The sequence below is a fragment of the Oncorhynchus keta genome, chromosome 1 (assembly GCF_023373465.1).
Source record: "Oncorhynchus keta strain PuntledgeMale-10-30-2019 chromosome 1, Oket_V2, whole genome shotgun sequence".
In the NCBI taxonomy this organism is placed as follows: Eukaryota; Metazoa; Chordata; class Actinopteri; order Salmoniformes; family Salmonidae; genus Oncorhynchus; species Oncorhynchus keta.
In genome coordinates this window covers 35,631,900-35,652,156 of record NC_068421.1, presented here as the reverse complement: position 1 = coordinate 35,652,156, position 20,257 = coordinate 35,631,900, and the positions used below count along the sequence as shown (strand labels likewise).

The 20,257-nt window shown below is 41.2% G+C and overlaps 1 protein-coding gene across 1 annotated transcript in view; it reads left to right on the top strand.

Moving 5' to 3' along the window:
* The window catches only part of LOC118396234 (ubiquitin-associated and SH3 domain-containing protein B-like), a 37,327-nt gene extending 27,293 nt beyond the window's left edge, over positions 1-10,034 (top strand). The window contains exons 11-14 of the mRNA XM_052523003.1: positions 4,553-4,697; positions 5,929-6,035; positions 7,551-7,660; positions 7,897-10,034. Of these exons, the coding sequence (XP_052378963.1) occupies positions 4,553-4,697; positions 5,929-6,035; positions 7,551-7,660; positions 7,897-8,034 (500 nt within the window). The 3' untranslated portion in view covers positions 8,035-10,034. The remainder of the gene's footprint in view (positions 1-4,552; positions 4,698-5,928; positions 6,036-7,550; positions 7,661-7,896) is intronic.
* The last annotated feature ends 10,223 nt before the right edge of the window (positions 10,035-20,257 follow it).

The following is a 20,257-nucleotide window of genomic DNA, read 5'->3' as shown; positions in this document are numbered from 1 at the left end:
CAATCCTGCCCACATTTACAACTAAGCACAAGGTCTGCACTAAAGACATTGAACTCCTTGCCCTTAACCTATGGCCATACGACCTGCCACAGGAAATAAATCAGGTCTGATTATTTATTGTTTACATAGCGTCCTCCGCTGACATCCAAATAGCTGCCGACTAGATTCATGACCTTGGATCCCAGGCTGAGACAGAGTCACCTGAAGCATTGAAGCTAATCATGGGAGACTGTAACGTGTGCAATATATCTGAACATTTACCATGATATCAGCAATATGTTACATGTCCTACCCCAAATGAAGCCTGTCCGGACGTCTGTTAAGGTAACATCCCAGGTGCGTATTTTTCCAAAGCACTACCCAATCTTGGGGGTTGGGATCATAACATGGTTCAGCTCATGCCAGTCTACAGAGAAGGATGAAAAGGTGGAGATTAAAAGCTGGACTCCAGGGCCTCCCGGGTGGTTAAGGGCGCTGTACTGCAGCGCCAGCTGTGCCACCAGAGACTCTGGGTTCGCGCCCAGGCTCTGTCGTAACCGGCCGAGACCGGGAGCTCCGTGGGGCGACGCACAATTGGCCTAGCGTCGTCCGGGTTAGGGCCGGTTTGGCCGGTAAGGATATCTTGTCTCATCGTGCACCAGCGACTCCTGTGGCGGGCCGGGCGCAGTGCACGCTAACCAAGGTTGCCAGGTGCACAGTGTTTCCTCCGACACATGAACTGTGTTAAGAAGCAGTGCGACTTGGTTGGGTTGTGTATCGGAGCACTCATGACTTTCAACCTTCGTCTCTCCCGAGCCCGTACGGGAGTTGTAGCGATGAGACAAGATAGTAGCTACTAACAATTGGATACCATGAAAAAGGGGTATACAATTTTTTTTTAAAAGCTGGACTCCTGAAACTACTTAAGGCCTCCAGGACTGTTTTGAGTCCACTGACTGGGCGGCCCTGACGGACAGCGCCGATGACCTGTAAAGAGGCAGCGGATACCGCATTGCCGTTCCAGAAGTTGTTCCAGCTGTCACTGAACAGTGGGTTGATTCCAGACTCATGGAAGAAGTGGCTGATTTTCCCAATACCTAAAAAACAACAGGCCAAACCAATTGGCACACCGCGCCTCCAGGGGTGTTGATGATGCGTTACTGGACATGCTGAACAATATCGACCAACATTTAGAAAAGACAAATAGCCTAATCAAAATTGTATTCATTGACTTCAGTAGCGCGTTTAACACCATCCAACCCCACCTACTGGTGAATTTGGGTGTCAACTCTCTACTGATCAAGTGGATTAATAGTTTCCTTTTGAACCGTACTCAACAATTGAAGTTTACCTCCGCCATCTCTACATTTTGAACGGTGAATACGGGAGCCCCTCACGTTCGCGTGCTTTCACCGATACTGTGCACACTGTACTGTTAGGTTCTAAATATCAGAGTAAGAAGTTGACGGACACTATAAAAGCTCCAACCGAGTTTATTCACCCAATTGATCGAACAGCTGAACAGATAAAAACACATTTCCACCAGCGTTAGTATATATACCCCAATTTGGGTGGAGTCTCCTCTCTAAACATGAAATCTTTATTGCTAGGCAGGAAGTTAAGTGATACGGGCAATAAACTGATCCTTCTCCCTTAATGTGACCTGACCTGACCTCGACCCCCTTCCCCGCGAAACCACATATCTCCATCCTTATCAGTGTCTTCCACACATGATTATCTTTATTTTACTCAGTACATTCCGAGCTTAATTGCCTCCACCATATACATTCCTCCTACAGATAACCATTCACTTCTGGTGTAGAAACCAGACTATAGCACTCAATATTTCAATAGGATACCTGATAATTAACAATATTCCAAGTTTAGCCAGAACTCATCAGCACACAAACGATTGTCAAGCCTCTGACGCAGCCCACATTTATTTGTTTAATATGCAGATGACACCGCTGTGTAGCGTTTCCTCCACCCAGAACCAGCCTCTCTTCAAGGTTTTGTTAGACGAACTGCAAGATTTGTCCAGTGGTGTGCAAATAACTTTCTTGAAATAAACGTTAAGAAAACAAGAGATGGAAATTGATTTCAGAAGGAACAAAACTCCACTACCACCTACGAAAATCAATGGGGAATCAGTTGATAGAGTGACCACATATAAGTACCTGGGAATCTAAATGGACAATACACTGAAATTCAATGACTGTGCCTTTGCAAAGATAAAGAAATTGCAACAGATAATGTTTTTTTTTTTATGCAAACTGAACCATTTTAATGTTGACTGCCGTATCTTACAAATGTACTATAAATCTGTCCAGAGTGTGCTGTACTTTGGTCTGATATGCGTGTTCGGAAACATGCGATTGCAAGACCAAGTCAACCTTCAGCGCTTGATTAAGACGGCAGGAAGGATAATTGGTATAGATCAAGAATCAGCCACCAACCTGTACACAAAACTCATCCTCCTAAAACTTGACAGCATTTTATAGGACGGTACTCATCACCTTCACTCAAAACTCAGTCACAGCAGCGAATATTAAAACAGATAGATATGGGGACTCTTTTATTCCAACAGCCATTAGGTTGTATAATAGATAGTCTGTTTGTCCCTCCAGTATATATTATATTGCACTTTCCCTTTAAATGTGAAGCTATTGCTCGGAATTATATGTAAACAATCTCATTTATAAATGCTTCATAAGCTTAGCAACTGTCATATCCCATCAGAACCAAAATCTATGTTTTTTTTACTCCAATGTTTCTAAACAAGTAAATGTAAACATACACTGTATAGCCTACAAACATGGTTAAAACTAGCATATTATATCATGGATGGTCAGTTCTTGCATCCATACCTGTGTCCATAGCTTTGAAAATGGTTACATTTCTCCGGCCGCATCCCGAAACAGTGGCAGGGAGTACGCTTTGTTATTGTTTCAACCGTGGATTGCCCCTTTAGTGGTAGAAATGCACTTACTGTATGTAGATCTGAGAGGGGTTTGATACCATTAGTCAATATGGTAGTATTTCCCTTTCCTTCTGATGGGCAGTAGTGGTGCGTGGGTATTAAAACCTATGTGTTGTGATAATTGCGTTCTTTGCTCTATAACCGGTTAGTTCATATGCCTTAACACCGTGATATTTAGGCCTAAGGCCCAGACAATAAGAAGACACAGTGGCAGAATAAATTCAACTACACCTTTGTTTCATCACAAAACCGGACTCCACAAAGCATATTGCATGTAACAAACAGTGACAAACAGCAAGTTAATGTTCCAAAATGTTCAGAATACTAAACAACTATTGATTTATAACCGCCAAGTCGCAAAGAAAACACGAGCTGCCTCCACTATAACAGCACCATTTCAACTTCAAGATATCAACATCATCAAATCACCTATGGTTCGTCTAATACAGTCTAAAAGAGACCAAAAACAATATAGTCCAATTAACGTACGCTAAATATGATGTGGTTGTCCATGGTTCTGATGTGTGTGTGTGTGTGTGTGTGTGTGTGTGTGTGTGTGTGTGTGTGTGTGTGTGTGTGTGTGTGTGTGTGTGTGTGTGTGTGTGTGTGTGTGTGTGTGTGTGTGTGTGTGTCTATTACAGTACATGGTTTTCTTTGTTCTTTTCCTAGGCTACCTGGCTAAAATGCTTACTCGCTAGCCTAACTTCCTTTCATGGGCAACGTTAGCTAGTTAACATAAACCTTCTACATCTAGCTACATATTGAACTTCCATCCCCTCAGGCCAAGGGGACAATGTATGAATGAATGGTTGGATCAGATTTTCCGTTATAATCATTGGCCAGTACAGACAATTAAGTAAAACCACAAGTCCAAATTCCTAACTCCATCCATGGCTAATTTAGGAAAGGAACTATGTTTAGCTAGCGAGCTAGCTTGCCACCAGAGGACAACAACACAACGAGATGCAACAATTCATTTTTTTTTCTGTCAATGAGTATGCTCTCAATGTGATTTGACGCCAAATCCAAACTGGCTTCCCTTGAGACTTTTTTTGGTGCGTCAGGACCATTCACAGTTGAGCTCACTCAGTTTAGCTCAATGCTGATTGGCAATTATTTTATACGGGTGGCAACAATGTCATTCTCTTTTGGATCAAACAGTATCAGATAGATGGCCTACACATACAGAGACAGAAGGGCGATGTTTCGCTCGCTCAGATGCTTTCTCCGGTGAAATACATTCAGCCTCTTGTGAATTGAAGGAGAATTATGAAGCACAGAGAGCTGAAAGATAAAAGATTTAAACAAATATTAGTAAATTATTATTATATATACAGTACCAGTCAAGTTTGGACACACCTACTGATTCCATCCATGAATATAAGCCACTGCTGATAGGCTAAGGGAAATTGTCTCCATATCGCTTACATTAATCCGATCGTTTAAATCCAATGTTTTCAGATCTACATAAATGCCTAGGGGCTAGGGGCTAGGGGCTAGGGGCTACGGGTTGTTTTTGGACAGGGCTTTTGTGTGTAGCAGAGGCTGCAGTCTTCCTCTTTTGCTGATGTGCCTCTCTGTCTCCCCTTGCAGGTCTGCAGCAGGATGGCAAGCTGAAGATCAGAGTGGAGCCAGGGCTATTCGAGTGGACCAAGTGGGTCTCTGGGAGCTCTCTTCCTGCCTGGATCCCTCCCACAGACCTGGCTGCATCCCACTTCACTGTTGACACAACATACAGGTGATACAGGCAACACTGTTTCCTGGTTCACCTCCAACCTGTAATCTTACTGGCCATTTACACTATACAAGCGTCACTCGTCTAGCCACGCTAGCCTCGCCCTCATGTGGGTGCTAAGAAGCTTGAAAGCATGCTAGGTAGTGCTACGTATCAACAGCTATTGTCAGCCAATCCAGTAGGGGTTGGAAGCTATGGTGAGATTCGATTGGTCACTCGCATAGCGATATCACCGAGGATTTGAAGAAAATTCTGCCTGTCCTTTTCAGCTTCCACGTCCGTGCTCACATCGCTCAACAGTCCCCCGCCCACTCCGCTTCTTTGGCTTTCCTTACATTTACAGTGAACAGTGGTGTAAAGTACTTAAGTAAAAATACTTGAAAGTTATTTTTGGAGTATCTGTACTTTACTATTTATATTTTTGACATCTTTTACTTCACACATTCTGAACGAAAGTGATGTACTTTTTACTCCATACATTGTCTCTGACACCCAAAAGTACTCATTACATTTTGAATGCTTAGCAGGACAGACACATTGTCTAATTCACACACTTCTCAAGAGAACATTCCTGGTCATCCCTACTGCCTCTGATCTGATCTGGCGGACTCACTGAACACATGCTTCGTTTGTAACTTAAGTTCTGAGTGTAGGAGTGTTCCGTGTCCCTGGTTATACATTTAAAAAACAAAAAAAACATGTTGCCGTCTGATTTGCTTAATATAAGGAATTTTTAAATGATTTATACCTTTTTCTTTTGATACTTAAGTACATATAAAACCAAATACTTTTCAACTTTTACTCAAGTTGGTATTTTACTGGGTGACTTTAACTTTTACTTGAGTCATTTTCTATTAAGGTATCTTTACTTTTACTCAAATATGACAAAAGACTACTTTTCACCCCACTCAAAATGAATGGCTTCCAATGTTTCACAGCACGATGCCGCTTCTATGTGTAAACGCAGAGTTAGGCCCAACCCCTAGTCCCTCTAGCCTTGGACCTAGGCACAGCTATAAAGAAACCAGATATATACAAATAATATGGTCAACATTCCATTAAGACTATCATAGAAGATTATGGAGCTACTACGATATTGCCTATCCTTATTTAATTCCTTCTGACCTATGTACATGAAGTGGTAAAGGTAGGGGCTAAGGGTTGTTGCTGGACGGGGCCATAGCCTTTTCAGCCATACCTCTGTCTCACATGTTCTCACTGTTTCTTCCCACAGACCTCTCATACCGATAACCAAACTCAGCGTGTCGGAGTCCTATGACACGTACATGAGCCGGAGCTACCAAGTGACCAAAGACATTCTGTCTGACTGCAAAAACATGGGTAATTATGGTGCAGGGTTCAGTCACTGCTGTGGCTTTGGATGGGATGTGAATAAAAATAACAGTCCTGGGTTCAATTAGTACTTACAGTGGGGCAAAAAATTATTTAGTCAGTCACCAATTGTGCAAGTTCTCCCACTTAAAAAGATGAGAGAGGCCTGTAATTTTCATCATAGGTACACTTCAACTATGACGGACAAAATGAGAATAAAAAATCCAGAAAATCACATTGTAGGATTTTTAATGAATTTATTTGCAAATTATGGTGGAAAATAAGTATTTGGTCACCTACAAACAAGCAAGATTTCTGGCTCTCACAGACCTGTAACTTCTTCTTTAAGAGGCTCCTCTGTCCTCCACTCGTTACCTGTATTAATGGCACCTGTTTGAACTTGTTATCAGTATAAAAGACACCTGTCCACAACCTCAAACAGTCACACTCCAAACTCCACTATGGCCAAGACCAAAGAGCTGTCAAAGGAAACCAGAAACAAAATTGTAGACCTGCACCAGGCTGGGAAGACTGAATCTGCAATAGGTAAACAGCTTGGTTTGAAGAAAGCAACTGTGGGAGCAATTATTAGGAAATGGAAGACATACAAGACCACTGATAATCTCCCTGGGGCTCCACGCAAGATCTCACCCCGTGGGGTCAAAATGATCACAAGAACGGTAAGCAAAAATCCCAGAACCATACGGGGGGACCTAGTGAATGACCTGCAGAGAGCTGGGACCAAAGTAACAAAGCCTACCATCAGCAAGGGCATTGAAGATGAAACATGGCTGGGTCTTGCAGCATGACAATGATCCCAAACACACCGCCCGGGCAAAGAAGGAGTGGCTTCGTAAGAAGCATTTCAAGGTCCTGGAGTGGCCTAGCCAGTCTCCAGATCTCAACCCCATAGAAAATCTTTGGAGGGAGTTGAAAGTCCGTGTTGCCCAGCAACAGCCCCAAAACATCACTGCTCTAGAGGAGACCTGCATGGAGGAATGGGCCAAAATACCAGCAACAGTGTGTGAAAACCTTGTGAAGACTTACAGAAAATGTTTGACCTCTGTCATTGCCAACAAAGGGTATATAACAAAGTATTGAGATAAACTTTTGTTATTGATTGGATTTTTTTCCCCTCATTTTGTCTGTCATAGTTGAAGTGTACCTATGATGAAAATTACAGGCCTCTCTCATCTTTTTAAGTGGGAGAACTTGCACAATTGGTGGCTGACTAAATACTTTTTTGCCCCACTGTATCTTTCAAATCCTTTAGCTGTGCTCGATTGAGCTTGCCTGGCGCAATGGAATCAACGGATTCCAAAATGTATCCCAAAAGTGCAAACACTTCTCATCTCCCACTCCACTCTAGACAGGCTCAATCAAACGCTCAGGGTATTTGAAAGAAAACAAATACTTTTTTAACCCAGATGTAATACAGAAACATCATGTGTGGGATGAACATTGGGATTCATTTGGTCCGTGTTGTTCTTCCGTTCCCTCATTTCCTCATCTCCCACTCTGTAGGAAACAACATACTGATTGTTGCCCACGCTTCCTCTCTGGAGGCCTGCACCCGACAGCTCCAGGGCCGCAGCCCCCAGACCTCCAAGGACTTCATCCAAGTAGTCAGGAAGGTCAGCTGGAGTTTATTTTACTCGCTCAATGTGATGTTTTCTTTTGATCTCATTGTGTCTTCCCCCTCACTCTTTTTTCCCTCTGACTTTCACTCTATGCCGGTCTCTCTGTACCTGTGTTTCTGCCTGTGTTTCTGTCTGTCTCTCTCTCTCTGTCTGCCTTTCTCTTTCTCCCCCTGCCTTTCCACCCATACTGCCTTTGTTGCGGCTGACGAGAACCTCTTTCCCTCCTGTAGATCCCCTACCTGGGTTTCTGTTCCTGCGAGGAGCAGGGCGACACAGGAGTCTGGCAGCTGGTGGACCCACCCATCCTGCCCCTCACACATGGACCCAACCACAGCTTCAACTGGAAGGAGACCCTCCTTCAGGAATGACATGTGCTTCCCTGGAGAGCAGACTTGCTCAGCCCCATCCCGAGGCTTAAGTTTCTGCTCAAATAACAGGGAGAGACATTTACATTACATTTAAGTCATTTAGCAGACGCTCTTATCCAGAGCGACTTACAAATTGGTGCATACACCTTATGACAACCAGTGGAACAGCCACTTGCAGAGACCCCACCAGAGTCAATGGGTGGTTGGACCTGGATGTACTGTACATATTGTCATTTGACAGTATTGTTGACATTTCTAATTTGACAGTATTGTTGACATTTCTAATTTGACAATATTGTTGTCAGTGAGAGCAGAGAGAGAAGAGCGTGAAGTTGGAGAGGGCAGGGCTACTGTAAGTCTCAGGGCCTGGTTGATTGTTGAGGCTATCACTCAGCTGGCTACAGCAAGCACATGGGCCATTACATATGACACTGAGTCAACAGCGTCCCAGAAGGGAGTCATAAGGTTGAGAACATTGACCTAAAAAAAATGAGCAGAATTGTTTGTGTTTTGAAAAGCAATTGCATTCCTTGTCCCGCTTGCAGAGTAACTGTTGACGAGGGCAAATGTTATCCTCAAAAGCCCTTGACTGTAGCCGCAAGTCATCTCACAGATGTCTCTCATTGTGGAATCTGTGTTTCTGTGTGTATAAAGTTTATCTCGTTGGGGGGAGAAAAACCTGCTAAACTTAATCCATGCTCTCTTGAATACTGTACGTACAACCACTTATTCATCCATTTAAACGGATTGCAGTGTGGTCAGTACGATGTCTTTTATGGTCACGTTGTATGCTGGTTGTAGAAAAATTTTGTGTTAACGTAGTAACCAGAAAAATACGTCTTTGCCTGGTTGTAATGTGTTATGTGACAAGATAACAACCAACATATGACATATTTACTATGACATCTTGAGCTCATCATAAAAAATACATCTTTATGTGGTTGTAACCGAGACTAGTTGGAAATCTGGTTTTATGACTTCTTCACAATCAGAAAACTGGTTTTCAACCAGAAAATGACGTCATTAAGACAACATGTGTCAAAATGTTTTTCACTGTGTGGCTTGTCACCCGGTTTGGTTGAAACAGTCTCGATGGCACAAAGTGCACTATTGACAATCACAGGTGAGCCTTGGTGAGGCCGGTCGAATAACCAGTAGTTAGGAACTTGTATGTGTTTGTTTTACATAATGTAAGGTCTTATGGCAGAATAGTTGTTGACCACTGCACTAGAAAACATCTTTCAGTCTTCCAGTTGTGAAATATCATATACAAAAGGCCTGTCCCATGGTAGGGAAATACATGTTTTTCTCAGGTGTAGATTTCATTGTGACCTTTTACAGTATGTGCATTTCATTGGGCCATGAAATTTGTTGAGTGCCTCTTAAGATTGAACCTGATTTATCTTGATGTCTCAGTGATGTCAGAGAGATGTTCTCTGCTCATTGAGTCAGCTTTTGTTTAGCCTCATCTAAATCTATCTGATCTATTCTTTCTGCAAATATTGATTATTAAGGAGGCTCTTAAACAATGCTCTGATGCTGTTCTTCCATTGATACATGCAAGTACGATACTTACAAGTACAATTACAAATTTGTGATAAAGGTGTCAGTGAGGAACAAAGCAAGCCTACATGCACTGTTGAGGAAACCCAGGAAATCTAAAAACTGAGGAGGAAGCCATCTCTGTCAATTTGTGTTAATTTATTTTCTCCAATATTATATTTCCAAATGTATATAAACTTTAATTTAAGAAATACACTTTTCACCAAAATGCTTTGGTTTAGAGGACTAGTGGGCTAAGATGTGCAAAAGATTGAAATAAAAACAAACTGATTGAAGAAGGAGATGATACAGTATTCCCTGTATATTCAGATATGAGCATCTCTGAGGTGGGTTCTTTATTTTGTTTCAAATTTTGTTTCAAATACCCCCCTATATGATACTGACAGTATCACTTTTTCAGATATGTAGAAGTTACATATCAAATAAAAAAATCTGGTTATTTTGTTTTGTTTGGTTATCTTTTTTGGGGGGGTGGACAATTCCTTCAACAGTTTGTTCAATGCGTAGTATTATGGTTTAGCCACTAGGTGTAGGTGTAAGACCTTTGGAGTTGACTACATACAGTATCTATCTTAGCAGAGGCGTCATGCCCATATGGGGCACAAGGGCACGTGCCCCCTCAGGGTTGTCTTTTTTTGTTTCAGATGTTAAATTAATTACTAAACTTAATTTTTAAGTCCATGTTTTAACATAATTATTTATAAAAATGATCTGTCAGCTGTATTTTGTGGAGGGGGTACACTTACTGGACCAGGCAAAGAGTACCCCCCACCCACATATAATTGAACAGGGAAAGAGGTATGCTTAGATAACCTATGCAGGAAAATAGACATCTTTTTACATAGAATTAGGCATAATGATTATGGATCTAGAATTCAGGAAAAATATGTTTCAGGTGTTTGCAAAATTCTCCATTATTACATACTTTGTGCCCCTTTTAAAATAATAGGTGCATGACATCCCTGCCTGAAGTGATTTAAAAACAAAGTAATCCTTAGAAGGGATGCTGGAAGTAGACATAAATAACTAACTGAAAGGAATAAGATACTGTGATATTGTGTAAAATAAAAATTAAAAATCAAATCTTTTGAGCTTTTGGTGGGATGGATTTTTGGCCTGCCAGGTGACATCAACAGGAGGTACATTAGACCTATAAAAAAAGAGCGTTCCAAACCTCTCTGACAATAACAGCTAGTTTTCACTTTTCCCCTCTCCACTCAGACCACTCCCAGACAGTCCTAGCTAAATTCTTGTTTGAGAAAGTGCTCTTTGCCAAGCAGTTTCTTTTTGACCGTTTTAATTGAAAACAATCACATTAAGGTACTTAATTGTTACCCAGAAATTATATGATACTAGGATTTTTAAAAAGCTGTGTTAGACCTTTAAAGGGATACTTCAGGATTTTGGCCATTTGTATGTCCCTGTCCAGTATAAGGGAAGTTATAGGTAGTTTTGTGAGACAATGCTAACTAGCGAAGCGCAATGACTGGAATGTACCCCCTAGACTTCCAGTCATTGCTCTAACGCTAGTTAGCAACTTCCTTCAAACTGCACACAGGGACATAATAATGGTATCCACAAATGAATCTGAGTCTGAGGAAGTAGATAAAGGGCCTCATTGCTAAAATCCTGACGTATCCCTTTAAGTCAGGTTAAGCAACCCAAGCCGGGTTAAACCAGAATGAGCTCTGCCGTCAGTCTGATTTAGCAGGCAAACGTGACCATATCACACCCGATAATGATGCATTTATGTCGTCAGCACCACTGATAATGCATACAAGTAGGCTATACAGGCCCACAGTGGAGCTGTCATAATACCCATAAAACCTAGCGGTCAAAAAGGGAAATGGTTCTAATCATTTTTCCACCATTCATTTTTCCCATATGGAATTTTTGAAACACTGAAAATGTTTGGCTTAAATGTGTAGGCTTATCCTGGCGTGATGTTTTGATAACCATGTCAATCTCTCTCGGACAAGACTTTTATCAATATATTTGGCTGTATTTAATATCAGAATCGAAAATGCTAATTAGCATCAAAGAAGACATCATGCTAAACTACAAATCCCTGCAAGCTCCTGCACGTCATCTCTAGCTAGAGATTCACACGCCAGGGTAAGCCTACACGAAATACAGCCCTTATTTTAAGTGTTCCTAAAATACCCAATGGGAATGGTGGAAATACGATTGGAACCATTTCCTCATCCCGTGGTACTCTATGGTACGACTACAAATCTGACAACCAACTCATACCTCTGATTGTGTGCATAAAACTTCCATGAGAGTCAATTGTGTATCAATCATCTTGTTTAATTTTTTGTGAAACAAACAGCATCCTTCTATCAATAGCATCTTTCTCACTTGTTGAGTCCTTACCTCTGTATAATTAGAGACCCAAATGCAACATTTATTTAGGTTACGTTAGGTTATTGTTGCACAGACTTCCAATTATATTTTGTGGCCTGCTCACCCCTATTTACTCCAGCGTATAAATACACCTGGGGCTTTAGGGATCTGGTTTCAGACACTGTTTCAGCACCAGCAGCAGCTTAAAAAGCCTGGCCAATGGGTTTATCCGAGCTGGGGATATTCGATCTCTGCCACTCTTGTCCTGATTTAACCTGAACTCTCCTTTAATAAGCCAGTCCTCCCCCATCCCCAACAGAACTCTGATTTGGAGGCCAAATTAAACGTATTAGTTAGATTCTTTTGTATGTGATATGATTGCCCTCTTCTAAAATACCTAAAGTAGACTAGGAAATGAGATAAGTGATGCATTGACCCACTTGGATGTAAACAGGACTTTTTATTACCTAGGGCTAAAATCTCCACTTAGGAAAGCATCATCTACTACTGCAGTGCAGAAAAACTCAGCAACCATCTTTAAACAAACACGTTTCTATTAAATCTCCCACGCAGATGCTTATTGATGCATGAAAAAATGATTTGCTGAAAATATACAACTTTGTTGAAAACCTCTGCATAGAAATAGGTCATCAACAAAACATTTTATTGAGGAATTTGATATCAAGGTAGATATCAGTTAGATATACTCAGGTAGATATTCAACATAAATGTACAATTCAATTAAGAATTTTGTTGAACAACTTGATGTAAGGACATTTCGTGTTTTGTGTCCTAATCTTCCTGTCAAAACAAGAGTGATGTTTTACCTTTGACATAATCTCTCAAAGTCTTTCAGTGTTTAATCTATTCCCCATCTACAGTAGTATAGAGAGCCGGGGTGTCTGGGTCGCATGTTCCCCTCCTTTGTTTCCCCTCAAATTGAAGACCAGCACTTTTATGTATATCTATTAATTGTTTTGGGTTTGCAGTTACTTTTTATTAGAAATGGTGTCTTTTTAGTTTATTAAGATTGAACTTGCTTTGCTGTGCTTCCATTTTTGTTGTCCTCTACTTGATTTATTGTAGACTCCTGCCCCTTGTCTGGTCACCTTGGAGATGGGAGTTGGTCAAGGTCTGCCACAACTGTGCCTGTTGACCAACAAGCTACCTGAGCTACTTACAATTGCGCTTTTAGTCCACTCTAGGCCTGCTGCTGGAGGGTCCCCACCAACCAACCAACACAAACAAACACCACCACCACCTTCCCCCAGCTGCCGCCTAAGCGGAACCAGAGGGAGACCTGAGTTGACAATGCTGTCTAGCATGCAGTTAAGGGACAGTCGACCCCTACACCTGTGTGAGTGTGGTATGTCTGTCTCACATCATTGTCAGTGTCCAGCCTCTGTTGCAGATTAGAGTTTTCCTTAAATTAAATCACATTTTATTGGTCACATACACATGTTTAGCAGATGTTATTGTGGGTGTAGCGAAATGCTTGTGTTTCTAGCTCCAACAGTGCAGTAATATCTAACATGTAATATCTAACAATTTCACAACAATACACACACATCCAAAGTAAAGGAATGAAATTAAGAATATATAAATATTTGCACGAGCAATGTCTGGACGGCATAGACTACTAAAATACCGTAGAATAAAATAGAATACAGTATATACATATGAGATGAGTAATACAAAATATATAAACATTATTAAAGTGGCCAGTGTTCCATTATTAAAGTGCCCAGTGATTTCAGGTCTATGTATATAGCGCAGCAGCCTCTAGGGTGCTACTGATGACTGTTTAACAATCTGATGGCCTTGAGATACAAGCTGTTTTTCAGTCTCTCGGTCCCAGCTTTGATGCACCTGTACTGACCTCGCCTTCTGGATGATAGCGGGGTGAACAGGCAGTGGTGGTTGTTGTCCTTAATGATCTTTTTGGCCTTCCTGTGACATTGGGTGCTGTAGGTGTCCCGGAGGGAAGGTAGTTTGCCCCCGGTGATGGGTTGGAGAGTCCTGCGGTTCCGTCTTATTCTGAAGGCAGCTCTGACTTGAGGACAGAAACAAATGTGATTCGTTCAGTTTAGGGTTATGGGTTGAAGTTAGGTTAGAAAACAAAATTGCACTATGTTGAACAAGGACAACTTCACTCAACACCTCTGTAGTGAACTCATAGACAGGTTGTTTTCTCTGGATAGATGCTGGCTTTGGTATCAGTGTACAACCAGTTACAGGGGCCCACCAGGGGTTCAATCTCCACAAACTCAGCCTGGAAGAGCAGACCTGTGCTGCCTCTGAAGAATTATGTTTTTGCATGTTTTTAGTAATGCCAATTTTTACAGTACATGGGCCGTCATTGAAAATAAGAATTTGTTCTTAACTGACTTGCCTAGTTAAATAAAATTAAAATGTCGACTTCTAGGGAGTTTTTCCTAGCCACCGTGCTTCTACACCTGCATGGCTTGCTGTTTGGGGTTTTAGGCTGGGTTTCTGTATGTAACGGATGTGAAACGGCTAGCTTAGTTAGCGGTGTGCGCTAAATAGCGTTTCAATCGGTTACGTCACTTGCTCTGAGACCTTGAAGTAGTAGTTCCCCTTGCTCTGCAAGGGCCGCGGCTTTTGTGGAGCGATGGGTAACGATGCTTCGAGGGTGACTGTTGTTGATGTGTGCAGAGGGTCCCTGGCTCGCGCCCGGGTATGGGCGAGGGGACGGTTTAAAATTATACTGTTACATGTACAGCACTTTGAGATATCAGCTGATGTACGAAGGGCTATATAAATACATTTGATTTGATTTGACTTTGAAAAAACTCCTATCCCCACTGGATTGGGCTGTGTCGGTATCATTTCCGAAGCTCTTCCATTGATCGTGTTTATCCTCTGTGATTGCTATATTCCAGTCTCTCATTAGTCTGATGTTGATTAATTTGTTTAGCCTTTTGTTTAATGCCAAGCTCTAAACCACACCAATTCCTCACGGATGTCTGAGGGACCCAAATAAATTCCTCACTGTTTATCTTCTCTTATTGCCTGAAACCTAATTTGTATTGGACAAGAGTGTTATTTTTGGGGAACTTCCACAAGAATACACTATGCTCATTTATTGACAAATATTTAAAAAGGGAAAATGTTGGAAGTTGTTTATCGCATTTTGTCTACACCCCAAATAATGGTTTTGAAAAGGTGTGACTGAGATGTAATAATACCGTTGGCATGATTCCAACTGCCTAGTCACAGTTGTAAATGAGAACTTGTTCTCAACTGGCCTACCTGGTTAAATAAAGCTGAATTTTTTTTTTTTTTAAAGAATAATAATAATTCACTCGGGAATCATGCCTGTACCAAGTTTCATGCTGTTATTAAATAATTTATATATATTTTTCACATATCGCCTGGACTATGTATACATGATGGTACTATCATGTATGTGTGAATGCAAATATAGTAGGTAGCTTTTCTCATATAACACTATCAATTAACTGAAGCATCCACAGCTGAAGAACTACTAGGCTTTAGATTGAACATTTATGATATTGACTTAGTGGTTTTGTACAGATGTCTTTAAGGCAGGTATTGATTATCAGAAAATAAATAATAGATCCTCATGAAATAATGAAGTAGTTTCAGTTGATTAGAACGTTTTTATTAAGCCCTTATTAAAACCTTTTTCCATAGGCCTACTCCACAGTCACATGAATTGTCTGTTGCCTTAAAGTTATTGATGTATGGAGTGATAGGACACAGAAGAGGCTGATAAAAGCACAGGCGAATTCATTCCTCTAAAAAAAAAAAAGTCATTATCGGAGAGCAGTGAATCTTTGCAATCTAATAGTGCTCTCGGTGTTCTTCTCAAGCTTTTAAACTAATTCGTGATTGATCGCTAATTATCGGTGACGGAGCCTCTCGAGACAGCTGTACTTCCCACCTCAAACATCCCCGCCTTTTCTCTGATTGAAAGAGCTATAACTTTCAAACGGTCGACTCTGCTCGTTGTTTGGTTGAGTCGATAGACTTGAAGACGTTTGAATAATCATTGTGCCCTTTCCCAATAAAGAAGGTAGTTTCACAACAATAAAGCATCAGGCACCTGCTGGATGGTGCAATAATGGCAAGCACTGCTAAATAACCTAACCATTTAGAATGAAATACATCAGTATTGCATCGTTATTACAATTGAATATGGTTCCATAGCCTAGGCTACTGTTGCTTCCGAGGTAAATATCCTAGACCTGGAAGATCGCTAAACATGTACCAATATCACAGTGAAATGGTAAAAGAAACGATTGGCTAAATATTGATTGCAGTGAGTCAAAAGTGTTGGCTCAAGAACCCCTGGACTTGTTCCCTTTCCAGGCGGCACGTGACAGGAGTTGCTCTCAATGACCAGCGCAATTGATGTGGGCTATTTGGATGTGAATCGCCATTCTCCCACTAAGTAAAGCATTAAGAATGGGTGTCGTCAATGACAATGAATTTGTTTTCAGCGCTAGATCAATTGAGGTCTGCTTTTGTCTGTCTTGGAAATCTATTCGCCAATTGCATTGCCTCGAGCCTTAGGATAGGCTATAAAAGTAGACTTCGTTTTTCAAGCAGTATAAAGGCTAGCCTGCATCAGTGATGCTGGCAAATTCAGTTGTAGGCTAGTCTACCATAGCAAGTGACCAACCTGACCATTCTCTGACAAAATTAGGGACCAAAAGAGGACCAAACTATGCGCTGCACTTGACGCGTAGGCTAAGCGATAGGCTATATTACCAGGTAGGTAATGCTGTACCATTCTTGATTTATAGGCCAATTAGATTATTATTGGCTGCAATAATACTAATGATAATAATGCTGATAATGATAATAATGGCCTAATTATTAATAAATTAAAGTTTCAGTAATCAGGCAATTAACGTTAAAATGTCGTTCGAAATCTTGTTCTATGTTTATTGTCTGCCTATATTTTTGGAATTCAGGTGGCTATGGCAAACATAATCAAGAGGTCATTTCAGCATGATTTCGACTTTTTGTGTCTCAACGTTCTGATTGTTTCCAGGAAAGTTGTTTTTGCAAAATATATTTGCAAAATACATGGTTTTCAAGATGAAAGGGGTCTTTTGACACTTTACATACAGTACATCATTGATACATTTGACATAAGGCCCCCTCTTATTGAATTGACTTTCTGCAAATGTTTGGGTGCTGACTGCATCAGTGGAGAGACTGGTTGTATATGCAGGTATTCTAATGCAGTGAGGGGTGTGAGGTTATAATTTATATTTCTAGTTTTTCGTAGAAGGAACTTTGTGGCTTTCACTGTCGATGACATCGATAAATGATCAGTCATGGACGTTTGTCAAATGACAAATGAGTGATAGAAAATCTGAAAGCGAAATGCCTGTGAAATTATGTGCAATTTGAATCCAGTGGGTGTCACTGGAGAGCCATCTTGTGAGGTAGGTAATGCCGCTCCAACCCCTCTCGGCGAGCTGGCTGCCCTCAACAACCCAGTCAGTGTTGTTGGTTGCTCTGGTCCGAACTATGTTTGTCGGCTGTCTTGGACTTTAGGACCTTACTGTTGAGAACGCTGTTCAATTGGCTCTGATGAAGGTTTATGTTTTGATTATCTTTGAACTGTTATTTCATGGTAATTTATGTCATTGCATTTGCACAACTGTGCATGTTGTTGTTACCCTTATATAAAAATAAAGTGCAGTTACGGCAGTCAACTTTTTTGGACCAGTAATTGCAGAATAACTGCACTGTAACTTCAGTTATACTGCAAAATTACTGCAGTAAAAAAAACTTTTGTTACGTTTTCCTAATTAATCGACACACAATAACCCATAATGACAAAGCGAAAACAGGTTTTTAGATTTTTTTTTGCAAATGTATAAAAACAACAATAAACAAAAATACCTTATTTACATAAATATTCAGACCCTGCTATGAGACTCGAAATTGAGCTCAGGTGCATCCTGTTTACATTGACCATCCTTGAGATGTTTCTACAATTGATAGAGTCCACCTGTGGTAAATTGTCCATAGAGCTTCGAGACAGCATTGTGTCGAGGCACAAATCTGGGGAAGGGTACCAAAACATTTCTGCAGCATTGAAGGTCTCCAAGAACACAGTGGCCCCCATCATTCTTACATGGAAGAAGTTTGGAATCACCAAGACTTCCTAGAGCTGGTTGCCCGGCCAAACTGAGCAATCGGGGGAGAAGGGCCTTGGTCAGGGAGGTGACCATGAACTTGATGGTCACTCTGACAGAGCTCCAGAGGTCCTCTGTGGAGATGGGAGAACCTTACAGAAGGACAACCATCTCTGCAGCACTCCATCAATCAGGCCGTTATGGTAGAATAGCAAGACGGAAGCCACTCCTCAGTAAAAGGCACATGACAGCCCGCTTGGAGTTTGCCAAAAGGCACCTAAAGGACCATAAGAAACAAGATTCTCTGTTCTGATGAAACCAAGATTGAACTTTTTGGCCTGAATGCCAAGCATCATGTCTGGAGGAAACCTGCCACCATCCTTATGGTGAAGCATGGTGGTGGCAGCGTCATGCTGTGGGGATGTTTTTCAGCGGCAGGGACTGGGAGACTAGTCAGGATCAAGGGAAAGATGAACGGAGCAAAGTACAAAGATCCTTGTTGAAAATCTGCTCTAGATCACTCAGAACCTCAGACAGGAGAGAAGGTTCACCTTCCAACAGGACAACTACCCTAAGCACACAGTCAATACACTGTAGGAGTAGCTTTGGGACAAGTCTCTAAATGCCCTTGAGTGGCCCAGCCAAAGTCCGGATCTGAACCCGATCGAACATCTCTGGAGAGACATGAGAATAGCTGTGCAGTGACGCTCCCCACCCAACCTGACACAGCTTGGGAGGATTTTCAGAGTACAGGTGTGCAAAGATTTGTACTGTCATACCCAATAAGACTTGAGGCTGAATTGCTGCCAGAGGTGCTTCAGTAAAGATTTTGTATTGTATTGTGCCTTTATTTAACTAGGCAAGTCAGTAGGCAAGAACAAATTCATATTTTTAATGACGGCCTAGGAACAGTGGGTTATCTGCCTTGTTCAGGGGCAGAACGATCGATTTTTACCTTGTCAGCTCGGGTACTGAGTAAAAGGTACTGAGTAAAGGGTCTGAATACTTATGTAAATGTGATATTTAAAAAAAACTGTTTTTGTTTTGTCATTATGGGGTGCTGTGTGTAGATTGATGAGGAAGTAAAATCATTTAATCCATTTCAGAATAAGGCTGTAAAACAACACAATGTTGAAAAAGTCAAGGGGTCTGAATACTATATAAATATAAATGCACTGTATTCTTGGAAAGAATGTACAGTAAGGCCTATATTTGTATTTCCCCCCACAATGAAATTGGGGAGGGGACTGTGGATTGGTCTCAGTTCATCTGTTTGTACATAAGTCACACGTGATATCTCAGACAGCACTGACCCAATTTTGACAAAACCTGGGTGAATCATGCACCTTGCCATCCAGATCACTCATTTACAAAATTACGCTTATTGGCCCAAGGGGGGCACTGCATCATTAGTGGGGGACTACATGTTGCCGTTTTTTGATCATGGTTATTGATACATCCTGCAGTCATACGAGGCAGAAAGTACTCACCAAGCTGTCACCAAGCTCTCTCTCTCGCGAGACTGATCGGAGAGGTCGTGTGTAGAGCTGTGTCATTTTTCTTTACATCGTTTCTTTCTTATTTCTATTTTAATGGTGGAGGGGTAAAACATTGTTATTGTCCATCACAATGAAATTGGAAGGGGTACTATGGATCTGTCTTTTTTTCCGTTCATATGTTAGTCACACGCAATATCTCAGACACCGCTGGCCCGATTTTGACGAAACTTGGGTGAGTGATGTATCTGTCTTGCCATAGAGATCCGGCCTTTACAAAATGACACTGATTGGCCAAAATTTCAGGGGTCAAAATGTTTTTGTTTGTAAAATTATATTTTAGCATGCAGGTATGCATTAATGTTGTATAACTTGTTATAATGTCTTATAACAAGGCATAATACTGTATGTATAATACTGTTATTTGTCTTCCAAGATGGCATAGCAGTGGGGATATCTGTTTTGATTGTCTTGTCCAGTCCCTTGTATACATCGTTTTTCCTCCGATATATTTTGTATATATTTGTATAATTTTATTAAATGTAATTGTCCATCTACTGACTGAACATACTCTCCTGCAACCTGCCTCACCCAATGTGGTGTGGATCTTCTATTTTTACACTTTTGAACCGGAACCCCCTTCTGAAGCTAGCCAGCTAACTAGCTACTAGCTAG